Source organism: Lutjanus erythropterus, chromosome 3 (genome assembly GCF_056507025.1).
Source record: "Lutjanus erythropterus isolate fLutEry1 chromosome 3, fLutEry1.hap2, whole genome shotgun sequence".
Lineage (NCBI taxonomy): Eukaryota > Metazoa > Chordata > Actinopteri > Lutjaniformes > Lutjanidae > Lutjanus > Lutjanus erythropterus.
In genome coordinates this window covers 23100100-23123405 of record NC_139319.1, presented here as the reverse complement: position 1 = coordinate 23123405, position 23306 = coordinate 23100100, and the positions used below count along the sequence as shown (strand labels likewise).

The following is a 23306-nucleotide window of genomic DNA, read 5'->3' as shown; positions in this document are numbered from 1 at the left end:
AGATAAACAGACAAAGAAGAAAAAAACAGACAGTCAGAATGAGAGACAAAGAAGGAGGAACGGAGAGGAATAATTCCATGGCGGGAATGAAATTAGAGAAAGAAATTAGTTTATTATCTGGGCTTAGGGAGTGTGGGGAGAAAGAAAAAGAAAGGTAGTGCAGACAAAAATAGATAGAGAACGAAGGAGTGATAGCGGAGAGATAGAGCGTGCAGGAGATTATGTCAAATCTTTGCTCATACCCTCTATTTAAAACACCAGTCAATAACCTTCAGTGCTTTATGAGTCAGCCATGAAAGTCCCCAGAACTCTGCTTTTTTAAATGCAGAATCATAAAGTAAAAATAAACACACACGCAGACACAACTAGACCATAAAGTGTACTTCGGCTTGTCCCCATAGGAGAACCGTTTATAGAGGTTCCACTTGGAACCTTTTTATAGAGTTCTACCTAAAGGTAAACATAAAAAGTAATACGTAGAACCATCTGTAAAAGGTTTCCCACAAACCACCCAATGAGAGGTTCTACAGAGCACCAGAACCCTCTCTGGAGGTTCTATGAAGAATCTTTCCACCCCAGCAGGGGGTTCTACCTAGGGTTTTATCTAGAACCCACCCAGGGGGTTCTATCTAGAGCCTTTTTATATTTCATCTAGAATCCACTTAGGAGGTTCTACTGAGAAACCATTTATATTCCAAATGTTTTTTACATTTCAAAGGTTTTATCTTGTTCCCATTCAGGGGGTTCTATTGAGAATCCTTTTACATTTAAAAGATTTTTCCGAGAACCCACTCAGGGGATTCTATCAAGAACTCTTTTTCAAAGACTTTATCTAGAACCCACTCAGGGGGATCTATTATATTTCAAAAGTTTTTCTATTCCAAAGGTTTTAAGTTGAACCCCACCCAGGGGGTTCTATCAAGAAGAGGTGTTTTTCTATAACCCACTCTGGGGTTTCTTTGGAGAACCCTAACATAATATTTGTAACAGAGAACCACTGATGACCCCTTGATGATTGATAAAGGTTTCAACAGTCCTTGCAGAGGGGAAAAGGGTTCTTAATGGAAACTTTAGTCTTACAAAAAACCCTTGATAAACCCTTTGTTCCAAAAAAAGCGTTCTTCGAAAGGATAAGGTTCTGGGTAGAACCTTGAAAAAGAATCTCTGCGGTTCTTCTTGGCAATTGGTATTCACTAACACACTCTTATTTCTAAGAGTCTACCCACCTCGGATGCACAACCTAAGTTTTTTCCCTTTTGCTCTCTTCGAACACATTTGCATCTTTTCTTTCTCCCACTCTGTCTGCTCTCTGCTTCTGGGCTTTTGTTTGTAATGTATTGTATTTCAGTTGCTTTGCATTCTGCTGGCTTTGTGCAGCAGCGAGTTTGATGTCATGTGGTTTCACTGGCCAGTTCACCAGCATCTTTTTGTGTCAGTTGGATTTTATTCCATTCCTCTTTAGGGATGAGACAGTTTTATAAGCTCCTTGGGATTTCTTGGTGTTAACAGTGTTCAGGGTTTTTCTCCTGAAAGTTTGTGTGTGGAAATAATTAATCCTGCACCTTTGCCTGTGGCAGCACTTTTGAGCACAAAGTTTTGAGTGAAACAGGTAGCCGTAATTGTTCTTCTTTCATCTCCCAGGGTGATGACATCATAACCACTGGTTAGGTGAGGTCGTTAAATGGGGGTTTTGCGCTCTGATTCACCACTGTGGGCCAGCCAGTCGTGTCCATCGATGGGTGTTGTGAGCAAAGTTGTGGCGGCGTGTCAGTTTGTGTCCCCCCCAGTCCACAACTTGCACTGATGACAGGTGACCGATGATGAAGGCACCGGGGCAAGAAATTAAAAAGCACAGAGGCGAGAAAAAAGAGGGGAGGGAGAGAGGAGCGAAGACTGGCGGGTATTGTTATTAGAATATGACAGACATCGCAACACATAGACTTTTAAAACCTTTTAAACTCCAATAACCTCTCACTTGACCACAGGCAGTCAGCAATGGGCACCACACTACGTCACAGCATGTGGGTGTGTGGCTTACATTAGTGCTCTGTGTTATATGTGAATATTGAGCTAAAAATTAAATTAGCTCTCATGCGTATTTCATTATGCAAATTGTTGAATGATACTGTAAGAATAGGACTAGAGGGGTTTGGCATGCTCATTAAAAATATCTCAATGGGAGAATCTGAATGTTTTTAATGTGAATGTCACCTGTTTGACAGGTGCGCAGAGAGGAAAAGGAATGGGAGAAACAGAACAGTTGTACTAATTGAAAGAAAATATTCAAATGACATAAGAAGTGGCTCATCAGCTGTCTTAAAATAGACCTATTCTCCTCGCGCGGTCTTCATCCCCAGTCTTCCATATGATATTTTTCATTCACGTCCTTTCAATAATTTATTCCAACCAGAAACCGTCATTGAGATAAAGTGGCACTTCAATGTTGGATAGCATTTTATGTTATTACATGAATCTATCATGATAATATATGGGCTCCAGCCAGCCCCCAACAAATCATCTTTGTTTGTGAGGATCGGCCCTAGCATGTTTAATTACAAACACTTACACATAAATGTCACACATGCATTTTTATAGGCGCACACCTACACGCATGTAAACAGAAACCCTCACATGCACACAGTGAATATACATAGTGTGCTGCCATATGTAACCAGTGTTAATAAGAGCGAGGAATACTTACTTTTTGTGTGTCAGAGGAGAGGGTCCCCTGATAATTAAAATTAATTATCTTGAGTCTGGGGTGAAATACTCTTAAAGCCATAGGTTATTGTTCTCACTGCTGCACACACACACACACACACGCACACACACATGCACACAAACACAAGAGGTATTTCCGCACAACAGCTCTTCAGTCACTATTGTGGACTACCTTGTGTGTGACTCAACTCAATGATTCCATTAGTGCAACGTTCACTCCAGGTGTACCAGTAAAGGACGTATCGTCTGCTCTCGTGTCATTCTAAAGGGTCCTCAAGCACAGATGGCTCTTGAGTGTCAGGATGAATGTAGCGATTTTATGAGTGGATATAATGCATCTCGCTGTATATTCACGTGTCAGCGTCTGTGTACTGAATTATAGAAATATGTGTGTATCTTTCATGTATCTGTGCAGCTAGATATGTTCAGCTAACGTTATCTTCCTCCTTCCATGTAGATGCAACAACCGTACCCAGTGTGCAGTGGTGGCTGGGCCTGACGTCTTCCCTGACCCCTGCCCTGGCACATACAAATACTTGGAAGTCCAATATGAGTGTGTCCCATACAGTAAGTACTTCCCTTTTTATATTTTAATATTTTCTGACCTCTTAAATATACGGTCCCACCCTTTTGGAACCTCCCTTTCCTGTTTCCTGTACTCATTTTTTTCTCCCAGGATGGCAAAGGCATGCATCACCCAACCCAAATGACCCAAACCAAAGAAAGTACTAGATCTGAGGAAAATAAACTTTCCTTCTTTACTGTTAAAAGATGTTGCTGGGGGACCTGTAAAAGTGACATATGGATATATAGTCCTATCTTAAGTTAGCTAATGTTAGGAAACACCAGCTAACAGCTAGCTAATCAACATCAATCATTAGCTGACTAGTGTTTTGTTCTGTAGCAGCATGCTAGCTAGCTAATCCGCGTCAATTGCTTGCTATCTAGTTAGTTCTCATAACAAATATTAACAAAACATAAGCTAACTATCTAGTTAATGTACGTCAATCATTACATATAATTTTGCTAACATTAGCTAACTTATACATACAGTATATGCCACTTTTACAGACCCTCCAGCAACATCTTAAATTAAGTAATAAGTTCAGGAAGCTTTTTTTCCCCCCAGGATGGTGAAGTCATGATCAACCCTACTCTGACTCTGATTGGCTTGTACTTGTTACCTTTTTTGGTTTGGTTCATTTGGGTTGGGCAGGTTATGAGAAGGTTTATGCATGAGGAGTGTAATTGGGTAGATGAGCATAGCACATTGCATAGCAAAGTACAGGGAACAAGAAAGGAGAATGTTGACTGAGGTTCATTCGGTCACCAAGTTTGCTCAACTGTTAGTGGAGCACACAGCAAAAAGGGGTGGGAAGGGGTAAAAGGGGAAAAAGGGTTGCACTGCTCACTCATATCTCATATCTTTAGTATTCTAATGTTGGTGAAAAGTGTCTGAAAAAACTTCAGTCTTCAGTCTAATTTTAAGATCTTGATACAGCATCAGTATTCAATTTGTAATCAATCTGTGTGCCGGGAAACTATGATGACAACGCTTACTGGGAAAGTCCGAGGGAGGAAGGATGAGAAAGGGTTGGGGTTAGGATGTGCTCCAGTGATGACAGATGGTGATTTGACCTTTGACCATGTGTTAACAGACTGGGAGGTCATTCACTGGGGAGAAACACTGATGGTTGCAAAGATATCCCAACAACTGAGAAACTTTTTTTTTTCCCCAGCATAGTTTTCCTCAAAATCTAGGTTACAGCTCCCTGCATAATACATGCATAAGGGTTCAGGGTGGAGACTTAGTGGACTAAACACATCTATTTTTCCTTGATGTTTATTTTACACTACATTCCTGCTTACAGGGTTTGTGCAAAGCAAAGCTAAAATGCAACTTCTGTGTCTGTTTCATGAAAAAAGTGATTCCCCTGGCGTTGCCTCTCAATAGTTACTTTTCTATCATAAGAGGCATTCAGATGTATTCACATGGTAGTCATGTTTAATGATTTTCAGGTAAAATACCTGAAGACAGTCAAGCAAGTGAAAACTCAATTGTTATTTGAACAAAACTAATAAAAATGTATAGCACATTTACATAGTGCAGAACATATTACTCAATAAGTTAATAGTGCAGGCACTGAACAGAGTAGAAATGAAAGTGATAATTAGTTTTTGTTTGAACTAAATACTACTCCATGTTACATGAACTTGGTACGCAGTTTCCTTTTTAAAGCTCACATAAATATAGATTCCTGAAGCAGCATGGGTGTTGTGAAATGAAAATGTGCCCTTTCTTGTACACATGAAGCACAGTATATCTTGTTGTTGACATGTTTTGTTCGCTACAAATATCTCTGTGGTGGAAGTCATAAAAAATAGGAGAACATTCAGAGTTGGAGATGAGAAAAGATATAGTCGGGATTTATTTACAGCCAAAAAAAGTCCATCCCCAAAAGTCCATTTAGTCTTGGCTGTAAATCTTCCTATTGCCAAGAATAGCTGAAAAAAGTGGACTGAGCCTTACTTGTTTTAAAGACCTTTAAAGTGAAATCTTGTTACAAATTATTGCCAGTTCTTTTCACTACAAGGTAAATTAGTGTTTTCCTAAGCAGAATTTGTTTATAGGTTTTAGGAAAACTTATGAGTCAGAATATTCAACTTTTTTTCTGCAACTTCCTATAATAAACAATGTCTTTCAGCTCTTCTTTGGAACAAACTTTTGAACTTATCGTTTTTGTGCTTATTTCCTCTAAAGTGCTGCAGAAATCTTTTTGTCTGACATGGTCTGAGTGTACAGCCTTGGCACCGCGGCCCATACAGACGGCCAAGGTGATCTCCCACACTGAAGCATTCAATTATGCCTGGGTAAACGGCTCTTGCCTGGCGTCTAGAATGACCAGCAGATTAAATAATAGGACTATCAGAGCCCTCTCTGGAGCAGATGGAAACACAACCTGATACCTGCTTAATGCCCCACCGAGTGCGCGTGCACACACCGCACACACCGCACACATGCATGCATCAAAACAGGGTGTGTGTTTTCGAACTTGTCTCATCCATTCATTTGAAACTTGTCTGCATGTTCTGTCTTTATTGTTGTTATAAGAAAATACTGTGGATTAATCACTGTGAAGAAGTGTAGCTCAGGAGCAACTGCGTGCAAAGGGAGATGAGTTGCGTGCTGATCTGATAAACAATGGGTCCGTCAGGGTAACGTTTCCCCCCCGCATAAATAGACAGCATCTGAAACCAAAGTCATTAGAGAGCTCAGCTAACAGAGGGAGGGACACAGAGAGAGAGATGGTGCACTGGAGAAAAAGATTGAGCGTTGTAGAGAGAGATAGATAGAGAGAGAGCCTTTGACAGTACATTAGCAGTTTCCGTGTTCTGACTAAGTGTTCAGGCTGGATCAGGTAGCGCTGTGATACACTACCTGGCTCCTGTGGGTGTGTTTAGCCATGAGAAATGTTGCGGAAAAAAATATGTGGAATAAAGGTGGAACAAGTCCAAGGATACCATGACTTCACACTTGCATTGTTTTCTCTCAAGCTTTACGTGACGAGACATTTGACAGAGCCCCTCATATCGCATCCTTCAAATGTTTATGAAATCAGTTTTCTTTGAAAGGCGTAATAATGTCTGAACCTCAGACAGAGATAGTTCTGTTCGCTGACATTCAGGCCGGAGATCCAGCCGTCGACGATCAAGCTGGCGAGCCTGACATAGCAAATCAATGCTGTCAGCCGCGTTGTTGTGAAAGATATGTTTTGTAAGACATTAAGCGGTGATATATCTCCAAAATGTTGCCATAAATCAAGATGGATCAATAAAGGAGGCTTGTTTTCTGAAATATATGACAGTGTACTCAAACTGTCGCATTCCTGAAACACTTACCTGCAACTTGAAAGAATCATTATATTCACATTCAAAGGCAGGGTTAGAGAACTCATATGGCTAACATCAAAGGACATCCATAACTCAAGTAGGTGTCGCTTGATATTAAGCACACGGGTAACGCTGGTTGTTGAGCTTAAACAACTGGCACCAGTTGCATAAACCACCTTAAGTTTCAAACTTAAGTTTAAATAGTTCCCTAAGCTGGTGTGTTCCCATAGGGGTGTTGCATGAAGCCAACTAAATTTGGCTCTTTGCTTAATGTTTAGACTGAGGACTTCACGACAGTTACTGTCATATTACAGCACGTGTGTTCTTCAGTTACCATGTGTAGTGTTCAGGCTGGATCAGGTGGTGCTGTGATACACTAAATACACTAAATTAAATAAATCCTTCCAGTGTGTAGTTTAGTGGCATCTAGCAATAAGCTTGAAGATTACAAACATGTCTCCTTACCCTCCCCTTTCAAGCGTGTAGAAGATTCTACAGTGGGCATGAAACTCGCACAAAAAGTGAAAGTTTGTTTCTAGAGCAAGTGTTTTGCTCCTCTGTTCTGGACTAATGTATGTAAAGATGTAAACTATTCATTATAAGGTTACAAAAACACAAGGCAAAAACAGCAATGAAAATCGACTTACAGCAATGAAAATCTACTTATGTTATTCAATTTCTGACATATTTGGTCAATAAATAGCCGTAAATCTTACGCACTGGACCTTTAATTTTATTAGACAGCATTAGTGCCAGTTGTCAGCTAGTTTCACTAACACAGGCTTCTCCAAAATGGACAACAAAGAGAACTTTTAAAAAGTAAGTCAAAATGGACAGAAGATGAGAATGTTGTCTTCCTCGAAGAATATGGAAAGCACAGTCACATAGTTTCACGCATTAACCCTCTCGTAACAAATACACACAAGCAGAAGATGTGGCAAGAAGTAAGTGACAAAATCAATGCAAAATCTGCTGTGAAATAAACTGCAGATGAAGCCATGAAGAAATATGAAAATGCCACTGCAACAGCAAGAAAGGAGATAGCCAAACATCGACAAAAGCAAAAAAGAGTTTCAGTATAATGCCGTATATTAACATAAATCTATACTCTCTAACAAGTTGCACATCATTCATAGTGGCAGTGGTTTTCTCCTGTCCTAACCAATGTGTCTCAGTATCTCCTCCTCCTTTTCAGTCGACAAAAATTTGGTCATTGTGCCATGTTCCACAAATTATTTCACTTTTAAAGGTATGTTATGGGTCCCTTAACATTTTCAGAGGAAAATGGTTATTAAGGACACATCACATAAGGGAAGACTTAAATAGCTAAGAGCAAACACTTAAAGATCAAAGGGCTTTCCCTTATAACATCCTAAGGACATCCTTCTGATGAATTTATGCATTTCGTTTTTTCCTAAGCCATGTTTAGATGAAAATTTGATTTGTCTGAGCTGTTCCTAAACACACCAGAAAGATAGGATGTCAAATAGAGGCATTTTGGGTTTGTCCCAAGCATCCGAAGCACAGCAAATAATGAGAAAACAACCACACACATCTTTTTTTGTGAAAATATTGCATGTGATTTTTTCACAACCGGACACTGAGTCCAAGTGACGACCTCTGAGGCCAGGTGTTGCTAATCAGAAACTGATTGCGCATAAAGAAATTCAGCTGTGCTGCAAAGAGACACCACTTCATATTGTGGATGTGCTTTTCCTGAGCGCCAATGTTGAAGTAGAGCTGTTATGTTTCCCACTACATAGATATTGTAAACAAATCTCAAAGTGGGTTGTAAAACAGGTAATTTAATTATGTTCGGTTCAGTTTTCAGGGAAATTTTGCCCCTCCACCTCCCTTCCTTTTTTTTTTCTTGAGGATTTTTGGCTTGCACTACCTTCACAGCTCTTCATCTCTCCTCCCTGCACTGCAGGTTTTTGGCTGTTTTCCAAAGCTAAAATCAAGTGCTCTCTCGCTTTCTCTCTCTGGCTCTCTGTGGTATGAGTGTGTGGCAGTCATGTGCCAAACTAGCCAGCTAGCTTTGGCAGTAATTAGCCACCTGTGTATACTCGCTCATAGCACTGCAGGCAGACTATAAATATCCATACATTAGCGCACTACTGTACAAATTGCTTCTTCCGAGGTAGCTCTCACACATTTAATCTCTACAAATATGCCATGCTGCAGAAACAGATATATGATGATTTGTGCTGTTTCATTCATGGTCATCCATTAAAATAAGCCACTTGGGATACGTGTCTATCCATTTCTTCATCTTCATGCAGCAGACCCCGACTGTCCAACTGGTGTTATGAAGCAATTAGCCTACTACCACATTTAGTGTATTAATCAGAAAAGCCAGTGATATGTTATGCAATACCCATGCAGTCTATTTTAGACAATAGAACTTGGCTCAGTAGGAAAGCTAATTAAAAGATAAAATCACCTTCTTGTTTGTCCAATTAAAGACTTCTGTCAGATTGGACCCTTGGAATAACTTCATCACGATAACATGAGAAGAGCCGTTTGTGTGTGTGTGTGTAAGTGTGTGCGCATGTTGTCGTGGAAACAATGCTCAGAGCTCGGTTTCTGTCCTCGTGAGCATGCTTGTGTCCCCGTATGTGCATGTACAGTGTACTGTATGTGTGTGTACACATATGCAGGCGATTTTGTGTTTCCCAGAGAGAGCAAGGAAAGATGGACAGGAACCAAAAGAGACAGAAGGAGGGAGACTGAGAGCGAGGGAGCGACAGCTGAAACAGAGATAGAGAGAAATAGGTTAGACGAGGCCAGCAGACGAGGAACAGAAAGAATGAATTAACTGATAAAAGACACAGTGTGAGAGGTGGACAGACAGGGTTTGGGTTGGGGGGGGGGGGTGGAGATACAGAGGACGTAACAGGAGGAGAAAGGCGCAGCGTGAAATGACGAGCGAGACTGGCAGGTGAGGATGAGAGGACGGAAAGGAAGAACAGAATAATGGAAGAGAGAAAGAGGAAAAGGTCCGTGTCCACAAATGACCTTGGGCTTTAGCCGGCTGAGCTGATTGGAGATGAGAGATAATAGTGGTGAGGCTGCTGTCGCCACTCGTCTGCGCGCCCCATGCATACACACGTATCACACACACTCACAAGCACACACATTGTCTTTCCTCCTAGACGAATACCTCCTTAATAAACCATATGCTTTCAATAAAAATGCTAATTATCTTTACACTGCAGCACAGTCAGGTTAACACTGCTGTGTGTGTGTGTGTGTGTGTGTGTGTGTATGTGTGTGTGTGTGTGTGTATGTGAAATAGAAATGGAAAGAAAAGGAGGAAAAAGACGGGGAAGGCATCTGAGGTATAGTGTCAGAGCTGCTCATGTGATTAAAGTAATTCTGAAAAATTGAGAAGATACTAAAGCAGATATTAATGAATATTTAGATGATTTTTAATGAATGTGAAACTAGACAGGCGACACAGTCTCACAACAGAGCGTTGCTGTAAGTGTTATTGTTCTGCTATTGTTTTCCAATATTCATTCAAAGCCTCGCTAGGAATAAATGAGCATATTTTTTATTTTTTTTTGGTAGCTGCAGAACTAACTCTTCAATAGTGCAGTCTAAGTAGTTTTTGCAAATGATCAGTCAAAGATACTGGGTAGATAAAAACATGCCACACCTCTGCAGAATTCAATCATGAATAACTGGGAGGAAAGATTGAGAGAAGATGCTTTCTTGTTGACGTTCTTCTTGGAAACAAGGACATTTTGTGGCAAGTTGTCACAGTCCACACTTCTTCTCTTCTCCTTGTTGCCACTCTCAGCGCTGAATTAGCAGCTGCACAAAAGACCTCTCATTTCTTGCATGCTCGAGCTAACCTTGAGAAAACCTTTAGACGATTGTCTCACCAATATATTCACTCTGTTTAATCCTGCACACTGAAAGATGAATGACTGTGATGCGTGAAAAATGCTTCTTACCCTTGTCATGCAGTTTGTCAGAGTACAGTTTGTACAGAGTTTCTTTTATTGATAATATGTATATACAATCAGTCATACCAGTTCAAATGGAGGGAAATATAATTACATCAGAAAGTAACATCGTAAACCAATAGTTAAAAGAAAGGAAGCAAATAAAATAAAATAATAAACATAAATAATAAATACAAAACAGACAAACAAAAAAGATATTATATACTCTGATGACAGACTTCTTCTTAGGTAAACGTGGTAAGTGTTAGGTAAACGAGTAAATATTTGCTACTGACTGAAATTTAAGAGACACAAAATAGCATTCAGTTTCAAGCTCAAACAACTTAAAGCAGGGGGGTTAAGCTAAGGAATTTAGCTTCATTAATGTGAAATTTACCTAACAAAATAAAAAGGTTAGCAATAGTGTATAATTTGAGGTTTTCCAGAATGTAACACAGCATGGGCAAATATAGAAGTAGTGAGTTATAGTTTCTTGTTCAGTTTTGCAGAAAGTACATTTGTTAGCAACATCTAAAAATCTGGAAATATACATGTTTGATGGATACACTGTGTGTAATATTTTAAGATGTTTTCTTTAGTTTTATTTGTGATGCAGAATCTAAAAGGACAATCCAAGCTTTACACCAGCTAATGTCTATAGAGTTCCAGAACGATTTTCAAAGCTGGGTTATTTTTCTAGCATTGTTCAAACATTTCCTAATATGTCTGTTTGTGTATTTTTTTACTTATCATAAAGAGTGCACACAGATCTGGGAACCTCATATTGGCTCTTATACTGTAGGTTTTCATTAGGTCTAATATACCATTGGGAATAGATTTAATTGCAAAACCAAATTCTTGGGATTTAACAGGGAATACCTTCCCTTTAAGAAGAGTTTCATAAACAAGTATTTGACCATTAGAATCATGGCTTCAACTTCAAAAGCCAGCATTTGTGATGGGATGTGATGGTGTGTTAGTATTCATGGCATGGCGGACTGTCACATCTGTGAAGGCCTCGTTAATGCTGAAAGGTAACTGTAACTACGTGTCAACAAAAGATTTAAAACAGAGATGCTTCTAAACGTAGTCTTGCAATGAGGTCACCGGCAGAGGCATCTGCTAATCTAGTGAAACAACAAGCAGCAATACAAATTGAATGACATTTGTCTGACATTTTGTGTGCCATTTGGTATACTTGTTGCTGCCACACTTTTTCATTTGAAATCTATTAGTTGCCAGCAACCTTGAACTCGGCTTGTTTTCCTTTGTGTCTGGCAGGAGGTATTGTATCAGAGACTCAGCTGATGTGAAGTCCTTGTTGTTCGGTGTCATTAATCCCTGTCTTCTCAACCACAATGTGTTTCTTTGTATTGTTTAAATGTGCGTGTGCAAGTGTGTGTGTGTGCTTCTAACATCAATATGTGTCGTTCCATCGCACAAACACCACCGCCCTGCGCAGACACACTATCTGCTTTCTTTTCCCAGCTTTTCACACGAGGGAACTGCTTCCTTGTGGTGAACCATTTTATATCTCCTAACACACACACACACACACACGCATATACACACACTTGTTTTAGGTTTAACACGATCTCCTTCCAGAGATTGCTTATTTATCGGGAGTTGTGCTAAGCCGCACTAGTTACCATGCATTTTTCATGAGCCTTGGATTTAATGGTTGCTTGTGAGTGTGTGTGTGTGTGCGTGCGTGCATGTGTCTGTTTCAGTGTCTCACGTGTGTTTGTGTATGTCTTACGGGTGGTGATGAGTTTTGAGCTTTAATGCGTTAAAGAATTTATGCATGTACTGTGCAATATGTAGTACACTTGTGCTATATATAAACATGTGCCATCCGGAAGTCCTTCCAAATGTTTTCCCTTTGAGGACTCAGAGCCTGTCTCTCCCTTCATCCTCTCCTCTCCTCTCCTCTGTGGTTTGATGAAAATAAATTCTCTTTGAATTGGAATAAAACTAAATTTCTGGTTTTCAGTACTAAGCACGCAGTAATTTAATATTTTGGATACTGCACAAAGGTGTGGGGCGGCGAATACGTGACCAATATTAAACCTTTGTATGTGTTACAGAAAAGAGCCGTACAGTAAGATTTATGAGGTGAATGCAAGAACACCTACCAACAGACTGTTTATCAAATCTCCTTTGTTGAAAATTTAGTTGATTTAAACATGTTATTAGTCATGTATAAAGTCAAAAATAGACTATTACCTGAAAATATACAGATGTTGTTTATATCAGAACCAGAATTAGAAATACATAATTGATCCTCGAGGGGATATTACAGATGCTCCTATTCCTGAATAGATTAATATATACACAGAAAGAAGGAAATATAAGAAAATAGAAACTAGAAAATATCTATATTCTGCTACAATATATAACAGAGACTATATAGCAATAATATGACAAAATATATATAATACGAAGCATGTAAAAAAAAGTGCCTTATTCTCTGATATATAAATAAAAAACACCAATGTATAGAGAATAAATAGAAAAATAGAAAATAACAAAATGAAAAATGTAAGAATTATGTACAAAATGTGCATCATGCTACAGTTTATTAATAGAGAAAACAACAATGCAGTCATTCTAACCCTAACCCTGCTAAACAACATACAGATGTCCTCTATCAATACAAATCATTCTCTGTCAGGATCATAGACTGTATGTATAGAAATGGACAACATGACAGCCAAAGCATCTTGACCACCCCCTGGTGGCAGGCTGCAGTATGGGTCAGAAATCCTGCCTGTCCCATGTCAATAGGTGGGACATGGGCCAAACTCAAACATCAAATTACACATCAAATACATTTTTCTCAAACATGGTTTCTGTCGTTGTAGGCCATTCTTATCATACTGATGTTGGTTCAAGTGTTTATTTTTCTGATTTTCTGATTTTCTTTGGGACAAATGTAACAGTTTAATAAACTGATCACAAAACAACCAAATATTGAACATGTTTGGGCCATACACTCATTAATGCTTCAATTAGTCCATCAAGTAAATGACAAATGTTACTCTCAAATCTCAAATTTTGTTAAATGTCAAAATTTTATGAAATTAGTCTAATGCATAAGAAGTCACCTCAGCACATAATCACCTCTTACAGACTGTCCCTCACACAAAAACAGCCATGCTCTAGGACACACAACTGGACTGATGAGACCTCTGTTGGTCTTCCTCACCCAAACCCTGGACATTACCGGCAAATATAATGAGCAATGACATATATCTTCAATAATTTGAATTCAGATGTTACTTTTGTCCTTCCCTTGCCTCCTTCAACTTTACCTTGACTAGCACCAAAGATAAGCTAGCGTGATAAATTAAAGCTTCACTGATACTTGGCCGACAGATTGATCTTTCAGATAATTTACATTTATAATCAAAATAAACATTACCTCAAAAACAGAAAACACATTCCATTTTTCACTTTTTACTTTCAAAGTGAAAAATCAGTTTTTCTACTGGAACTCGGATGGGGCTCAGTGATGGGGATGTAGTTGGGGATGTTCCTGACTTCCATGTTACAAGAGAAAGGGCCTCTGTTGCAACCATCCCCCATATACTTTCATCCCTCCTCTCCCCTATCTGTTTCTGTAAAAATTTGCATTGGAAAACGCACGTTGAAATGAGCAAAAATAAACAAAATTAAAATAAACTAAAGCTCCTCTCCTCTCCTCTGCGCTTTTCTTCTTCTTCTTCTTCTCTCGGGGGACCAGTTCCATTCAGCAGGTCTCTAACGGTCTTGAAAGACACAAGGGCACTGCCTGCAGGATTAGGTTTCTGCCGTGTTCACATTCCACTCGGTCCCCCACGGGAGAAAGGTGAAATGGAATTCATATGTTTAAGAGGTTTCGAGCAAGTGCGCACATTTCATCGCAGGCCGACACGAGCAACCTTCTGTCGAAGCTCTAAGGATAAAGCTTTGAATATAATAGACAGGGAATTGGTGTTGGGGTTGAAGCAAACCAATGCATTCAGTCTGCTGCCACCTCCACACACAGATGATTGCACACTCATACACAGAGTCACACAGAGGAGGTGACATACACAAAGCATTTGCTCACCCACTGTGCATCAGAAAGCATTTTAATGTGGCAGTCTTGGCTGGTCCACTGAAATGCTATCCCAGTAATCAAATCAATTTTCTGGTTTTCATTGCGCTGTTGCTATTAGCATACATTAAAGAGCTCATTATCTCAGGTCATTTTCTATCGCTGTATTTTGTCCTGCTTTAAGGGATAGGAGCTCAATGGATGCTGTGAATCTGTGTGTGTGTTTCTCCATGTTGTGTCACGGTATTGTGTGTTTGCTCTGTCGGTCTGCATGACACGTGTATGTGTGTCTTTTTCCCCCACATACGTGTGTGTGTGTGTGTGCGTCTGTGTGACATATGTGAGATGCATTACTGTCAGATAGCTCCCCCCGTTGCAGTGCAGTCTCCTCAGACGCTTACGTAATGTTATTACCAATCACACATGGAGAGCATCCTGGCACTCTCACAAGGTTAGGATGAAATATGAGAACGATTATGGAGATCTGAGATTGTATTATCATGATTTCCTTATTATTGCATCATTAATCTATTTTTGTCTCTTGTCTCTATCTCTTTCTTCCTCTCTGTTTTTTTTTTCTTTCCTCCAAATCTTTTGCCTATGGCTCGTGCAGAAGTGGAACAAAAAGGTAAGTCTGCAAAACGAGCGCGCCCACATTCACGCACGCACGCATGCTCAAAATCCGGGGTTGGGTGTCACTTTTTGATGCCAGCGCCTGAAGCGTTTTGTACCTCATGGCAGAATGACATCTCTTTCAAAGTCACTGCTGCTATATTAAGACAGCTTGATCTCAGCATATAGAGGCAATTTCGAAACACTGGTTCTCATTAGACACACTCCAGGCCCCATATTATTCCATGGTATCGTGTAGAATGTCACTTAACAAACTCTCCACGGGTCGAGCGCATTTTTATGATGAGTCAATGAACAGAGAATTACATTGACATTTAATATTTCAAATGCTTCCCCATGATATGAAAATTATGCCAGTGCTTTGAATAGCCAATGAAAATTAAATCAATATTCCCAGCCCTTCGCGTGGGATCGAGATTATTGAGAAGAATGGGAAAACCACAATGCACATCTGGCCCGCCTTTGTGTGTATCAGCTATGTATGTGTGTGTGTGACAACATTCCAGTTAAATTACAAAGGTCCCTATGACTCCGGTCGCGCTGGCTTCCCAGAATTTACAACGTCTCCCACATCACTCATAAAACATGACCCCAGTATTCCAAGATGGGAATACCAAGCACAGAGTGGGAAATGAATTATTGTAACAATTGCAGAAACAGCAGGCGATAAAAGACGTGTTGGGTTCTACAGTTGGTTGTTCCTGACAGAGATAGAAAGGGAGAGAAAGGAAGAAAGAGCTATGAGACTAATGAGGAGCCGGGGAGGGAGGCAGGAATGGGAATAGAGGGAAAGGGGGGGGTGGGGGGAGTAGAACAAAATGTGCCATTTTCTCTTTTTCTCTTTGCTGTGAGAGCAGGGTATTATCTCTTGAATAGGAGGCATGCTGTTGCTGTGCTTAAGAATGACAGTGACTATACAACATCCAAATCACAACACAGTAAGCCTATCATGTCATCGTCACTCACTGGTGGTTAAGGTTAAGTTAAAACACAATGTAACATTTATGAAAAGAGGCAAACACTTCAGAGGCGCTGTCTGAAAATCTAGAGAGAATAGTTGACATTTTACTGCTACTGCATGAAAATGTATCTAATGTGAAAATTTTTGTTATTCGTTCCTCAGTATTTCTCTGCCCTGGCATCCTGCGAGGAGTCTACCAAAGTGAGCATCTCTTTGAGTCTGATCACCAGTCTGGTGCGTGGTGCAAAGACCCCTTACAGGCCTCGGATAAGATCTACTACATGCCCTGGACGCCGTACCGCACAGACACACTGACAGAGTACTCGTCAAAGGAGGACTTTATCGCAGGCCGTCCCACCACCACCTACAAACTGCCACATCGAGTGGATGGGACTGGTTTTGTCGTCTATGACGGCGCCCTGTTCTTCAACAAGGAGCGTACTCGCAACATTGTAAAGTTTGACTTGCGCACTCGTATCAAGAGTGGGGAGGCCATCATTGCCAACGCCAACTACCACGACACCTCACCGTACCGCTGGGGGGGCAAGTCAGACATTGACCTGGCGGTGGATGAGAACGGGCTGTGGGTGATCTATGCAACAGAGCAGAACAATGGGCGCATCGTGGTGAGCCAGCTCAACCCCTACACCCTGCGTATTGAAGGCTCGTGGGACACCAGCTACGACAAACGCTCCGCCTCCAACGCTTTCATGATCTGCGGAGTCCTGTACGTGGTCAAAACCGTCTATGAAGATGACGACAACGAAGGGACGGGGAACAAAATCGACTACATGTACAACACTGACAAGAGCAAAGAGATGACGGTTAACATACCGTTCCCTAATTCCTACCAGTACATCGCCGCAGTGGATTACAACCCGAGAGACAACCTGCTGTATGTGTGGAATAACTATCACGTGGTCAAGTACTCGCTGGACTTCGGCAACAATGGTAGGTCACAACTTCAACTTAATTCCTCCTCCTCCAACCATTCTTAATGTCTTTATTCTTTAAGGCTTTCAACTATAGGGCTGAACAATTCTGAAAAAACATCTAATTGCGATGCATTTGTACGTTGATTTGCACAATTAAAGGGGATCATGATTTTTACATCATTGTTCTAATTTTCATTTAAATATTACCATTATGGAATGATATTTGCGAGTATCTGTACCAAATAAAGATCTTTAAAAGTTTGTATATACTGATGTGTTGGCCAGGACAAAAGCCCAGCCAGTACTGGATTTTTGGGGCCAATCCCGATACATAGAGAGTAAAAAAAAATTGTTTGTCAGTATATTGGTTGATATTTTTTATACATTATATACAGTAGTGATGAGTATTGAGAGCTGATACTAAACAGGTACCTGCTCCTTATTGATCAGTACCGAAATATCAATAAGCTCCTGGACAAACAATACTTCTATTGATATTTATGTATCATTACATAAAAAGCTGATGGAGCAAAATGTTCAGAAGCTCAGAAGGCTCACTTCTATTTGTTGTAAATTTGGCAAAAGTGCCACTAAACGCAATAACTCTTTCAATTTCTATTTCTGCAAAAAAAAAGTAACAATTATTGAATAGTTTCACATCTTTTCATGGCATGTCTTTATTTTTCGCACCAAATAATGATGAGTAGTATCAGTAAGAGTATCAGTAAGAGTATCAGTAAGCAGTAGCAGTACATTGATATCAGTGGCGATACCATTGCTATACATGTTACATATACATAAACACATTTGGTGCAGTGATCCTGCAAATATGCTTTTCTAACACTTGTGATGAAGGTAATTAATGGAAGCAGGATATTTTACTGTTTTTTAGGAAACTTTATAGTCCACAATTCTGCCTATAAAGCTAAAAAATAAAACTTATCCTTATTATGGATGGTATTTTGACATGAATTTCCTCGATAACAATTATTTTGCCTCCTGTGATTTGAGGACTGCAGTAGGCCATGTTGCAGTTTTGATAAGTTTTAGGTAAATCGTTCAGCCCTACTTTCAACCTAGGACCATGTGTAATAAGAAGAAAGATGCTGGTTTGAGTACTTTCCCCTCTTCATCTCTTCATTTCCACTACATTAATTGGACAGGCGGTGATGTGATTTTTTTTTTTTAAATCTTCACATGAAATACCTTGGCATATTTTAATGCTTTTAATATTCATTCATTTTAATATTCATAATGATAAATGCTTTTTTGTTGTGACATAAGGAATACTTACAGCCACTAATCTTCCTCCAATAATTAATTCTGCAAAATGACTTAAAAAGAGAGAAAAGCACCATCTGTGCTGTCACGATTCTCAATTATGACTGTTCCCCCCACCACCCCACCCTCAGTAAAAAACAAAAAAAAACAAAAAAACTTTTAGAGCTGCATGGTCCTGGATGTACTAGTGTCATTTAAATCATAGATGTCTGCAGAGTTGGTATTCGTGGAAATGTTTATGCTTTAGTTAACCAAAGAGTAAGTGACAGAGACATCATAGAGGCTACCTTGATCTCTGCCTTAAGAAGAATATTTCTAATGATGTCATGCTGAGCCTTACATACTGTAAATGGCTTTTGCCTTTTACTCTACCACTTGCCAGCACTTCTCTTCAGTTTCCCCAGCTGCTTAACAAATCCTAATGCACTCCTCAAGAATGGAGCCAGGAATGTCTAGAGGGAGGAGGAACTGATATTGCTTTCATACAGGACATCCGCTTAATATGACAATCTAAAGACACTTCAGCCTGTGTTAGACTCACTTCTTTTTCTGTTGGTTTATTGACCCATTCATATGAGGCTGCTGTCATTTTCTCATTTTGCAGTGCAACTTTTTAAAGCTGCACTGATTAATATTTTGATATCAACAATAGATCTAATGACTACATGTAAAAGGAGCCACTCGCGGTGATAAATCCACAGATAATTATCACTCGACTCTGCGGTTCCCCTCAGCTCTATGAAGCACTTTGGCAGACTTCAGCTCGATGTTTGGGTTTTACTACTGCTTCTTCTTTACGGTTTTCATTCAGTCTCACTGCTTTCATGAAACCTTTTCCAGGCGGAACATTCAAGCTGCTTTCAGAAAAAAAGTTTTTTCAAACACTACCTACACAGCACCAAACAGCAGACAGACAAGGTTTGAGACTAACCGGGATCATTAACCAGCAAAAAGCCAAATATTTTCCTAAGAGGATGGTGGAGACCAAAACTGAGCTAAAAGGAGAGTTAATACTTAACTTACACTTGTTGTATGAGGGGATAACATGTCAATGTTGTGTTTTCAGCTTAAATCAATTATTGTTGCCTAAAGTGTAGCTTTTAAATACTGTTATCACCACAAACAGTTCTTTTTGATTTTCAGTGAATCTGCGACTATTTTCACCATTAATTGGTTAATTGTGTAGTCTTTATGTCAAAAAAAAAACTGTCAAATTAGTTTTCTTTTCATCAACAAATTGATTAATTGACTAATCATTTTGGCTTTAGTTTGGTCCAATGCAGAAATCTAATGGACAGAAACCAAAACTCTCTGCATGGCTAGAAAATATTACTAATCCAGGTGAACTGATCAATACGACAGGGACAGTCATATGAATCGTGCAGGTTAAAGCTGAGTTTGATTAAAAATAAAAATCAAACGCAGATCTTCTTTAAATAGTTACGCTTATTTATCTTAAGCTTCACATTGTCTGACCCATTTTCAACCCCTGGTCAGGAGGGTCATAAATAAAGCATGAGAGTTAACTCATTTAGATCAACCACCAGTGTGGGTTTTAACTATTATTGCTGTGTCCGTCTGAAAGGGCAATGAATACTTTCTTAGTCAGAGTGACTCTCTTTCAACTCTGGTGTGAGGTTAGAGTCCACCCTCCCCTCCTTCCCCGGTCTGGATGGAAGGGCTTAGGCCCCTGGAGCCTGAAGGGCTATTTGCCCAACGTAATTGCCTTTCAGCACCTTTCTATGGAGTGGTCAAGGCAGTCTGGCTGCGTGTCTTATTAAATGATGTCTGAATTAATGCATGCTCTTACACGCAGTTAGGAGGCGCAGTACAAGGAATTATTGAGAGAGGCAGCGTTAAACTTGGTTTCTACCGATCAGTGTGCGTGTGTGTAGTGAGGCCATGTTGTAAAAACGTGTGTATGTGTGTGTTTATGCATGCTTAATGATGTGCGTGCCCGTGTCGTAATGCGCTAATGTACTTACAGTATGAGTTTGTGTTTCTGTATTCATGAGTGTGCACATGTGTTTATTGGTGTACGCTTGAGAGTGTGATCACTCTCATAATGGAGCTCAGGGTGTCTCTGGAGGCTCTAAGGAGGAGATCAATGGGGATTCAATGCGGAGAATGACCTCCAGTGCACAGCAACAAGGCAGACTGCTGACCAGCGGGAGATAAATACATACAATCAATGCTGCTCCACTCCTTGACTCTCCTCCTTGCTCCGCTCTCTCACTCAATGAAGACAAGAAATAAATTAACTACCTTAACTGCGTGATTTTCTCATTCTTCAGGAAATGAGGGGACAAGTCGATTCATTCAAGTTTTATTTTGTTATTGTATCTGCTCACTCTATGCTGTTATAAGAAAAGCCTTTTACAATTTAGGATCACTTAAGCCTATACTGTAAGGTGACTATGGTCAAATTTGCTATGTTCCAGCCCTGGTTGTTTTTTTTTTCTTTTCCTCAGTCAGTTCAGGAAACAGGCCAAGGAAAGGGGGCCATTCTGAGGGTTTCCACTCATTACTGATGTAGCGTAATGCTCGCCTTGCTTTTGTTCGGCTCATATGGACTTCTAAAAGATATAAAATGAGACAGGAAATGGGCCATGGAGTGAGGGAAGGCCGAGGTAGGCCGCTGAGGACTGAGTGTAATTGGGGTACAACACAGAGAGCACCAATTACAGTGTTTTGTCTGTCCAACTGGCTAACAAAGGCAGCTCACTGGACGATTTACAAGAGGTCATTCTGAAGTTTGGACCCAGTGGTTTATTTTTTGAGACACAGATCAGAAATTAAGTTAAAGTAAGACTTAATTTAAGTCATGACTTTCCTAATTAATACTACTACATTTTAGATTTAAGTTCTAAGGCTCCACAATTAATTAAAATATTATCGAAATCGTAATATGGCAAAGTGCAATGTTCAAATTGCAGAAGCTGCAAGTTTTTGACAAAGAAAAAATGTGTGCGGCATTATAATTAAGTACTGTAGTGCTGCAGAGATGCTCTAGCCTACAAATCATGTTCTCCAGATAAAAGAAAACATATCATCATTTTAATGTTTTTCAGTGAAAATGAAAACTGTAATTTAAAACTACATAGATGTGATAGATGTAAGTATCTTATCAAAATAATCACAATTAGGGTTGTGATGATAGGGATTTCTTTTGTTCCTGGAGAAAAGCCAACATATTCCCACAGAATGAATGAAATCGTTGCATTTTACTTTATTGGATACTTAAGGATACTGTTATATGTGTAGCGTAGCTCCTAAAAAGAGGGCAGTGTGTAACGTGTGAGCAGTGTGCAAATAAGAGAGAGCGAGCAGCAGACTGAAGGTCCTGTTGTTTCCCAACAGCTGGAAAAGTAAAGAGAGTCAGCCCCAAAGTGAGCTGAGCGGGAAAGGCTAACATTGAGCTAATGCTAATGCTAGCAGTGTACCTTTACAAAATTGGCTCCAGTGTGATCGTATCCTGAACTGTAGTGTCTTTTCAGAGACTTTGTAAAATAAATTCATAATGATGAAAACAACATTAAATGTTTCTGTGTTGAAAATAGTTGTTATTGTTGTAAGCATTCTAGCCACCCACTGACAATCCCATGATACCTTGGGTTGAGTGTTGATCAGAGGCTTTGTTTCTGATCCGTAGATGCATTAATAGATCCATGTGCTGATCTCAAATGCATTGCACAATGGAATAACATGAGATTGACTCTTCAATAAAATTTGCGGTGACGATGGTAATTAGCTCAACCCTGCGGTAGATATAACATGATTGTGGTATTGTGGTTATTGTCACAGCCCTAATCACATGATTTCTTTTTACCATATTTTCCAGACCTAGTAAGTTCTAGTATTACTGTTTGTGACAAGTCTGTGTGGAAGTTTGCATGTTCTCTCCGTGTCTACGTGGGTTCTCTCCGGGTTCTCCAGCTTCCTCCCACAGTCCAAAGACATGCATGCTAGGTTAATTGGTGACTCTAAATTGCCTGTAGGTGTGAATGTGAGTGTGAGTGGCTGTCTGTCTCTATGTGTCAGCCCTGCGATGAACCGGCGACTTGTCAAGGGTGAACCCCGCCTCTCGCCCAATGTCAGCTGGGATAGGCTCCAGCTCCCCTCGACCCTTCGGGAATAAGCGGTTACAGAAAATGGATGGATGGACAATACAAATGCATACGTCTAGCTTACCCCTGTATATCACATAAGGTTTGCTTTAAGCATAACAGTTCACTGTGAAGAGATAAAAAAGTAAGGTTTAGTTCAACTTAGGCCAAGAGATAATAAAAAGGTTTACTCCCATGTACTCCATCATACCACTGATGCAGCATGCAGTGGAAAATGATCTTTTTGAAATGCATATTCGTCCTCCCTTGGTGCTTGGTACTTAAGAAGAAAGTGAGCTGCCTCCCTACATTTATTGTTTCCCATGTCTGTTTATGTTTTTTTTTCTTTGTCTGTTAAATACCTATTCTTCTCCCCCTGTCTCTCACACAAACATACACTCACAATGGCAGGAATCTCAATATTTCCCCTTCCCCTTCTCATATATCTTTCCCTTTTACTCTGTGTTTTGCACTGTTTTTGTCTCTGTCGCCCTTATCTCCCGCTTAATCTGCCCTCCTTTTCTGTGCTCAACCCTTTCCCACATCACACAGGGCTATTTCATCGAGTGCCCTTAGATGTATATATTATAGAGGCCTGGTGTGTGAATGCCTACACAGAGTCAGAGTCAAAGTCACTTGCCTCTGTATTACCCCCTTCCACCCACCCCACACTCCCCAAACACTCTCTCACTCTCTACTGTTTATGGAGTTGTTTCATCATGTCTTCTTACATGCATATTATAG

The 23306-nt window shown here is 40.0% G+C and overlaps 1 protein-coding gene across 8 annotated transcripts in view; it reads left to right on the top strand.

Moving 5' to 3' along the window:
• adgrl3.1 (adhesion G protein-coupled receptor L3.1) overlaps nt 1-23306 on the top strand; it is a 168201-nt gene that overhangs the window by 69039 nt on the left and 75856 nt on the right. For all 8 annotated transcript variants that reach the window (XM_084715465.1, XM_084715469.1, XM_084715462.1 and 5 more), the window contains exons 5-7: nt 3179-3288; nt 15260-15274; nt 16403-17191. In XM_084715465.1, coding sequence (XP_084571591.1) covers nt 3179-3288; nt 15260-15274; nt 16403-17191 — 914 coding nt within the window. The remainder of the gene's footprint in view (nt 1-3178; nt 3289-15259; nt 15275-16402; nt 17192-23306) is intronic.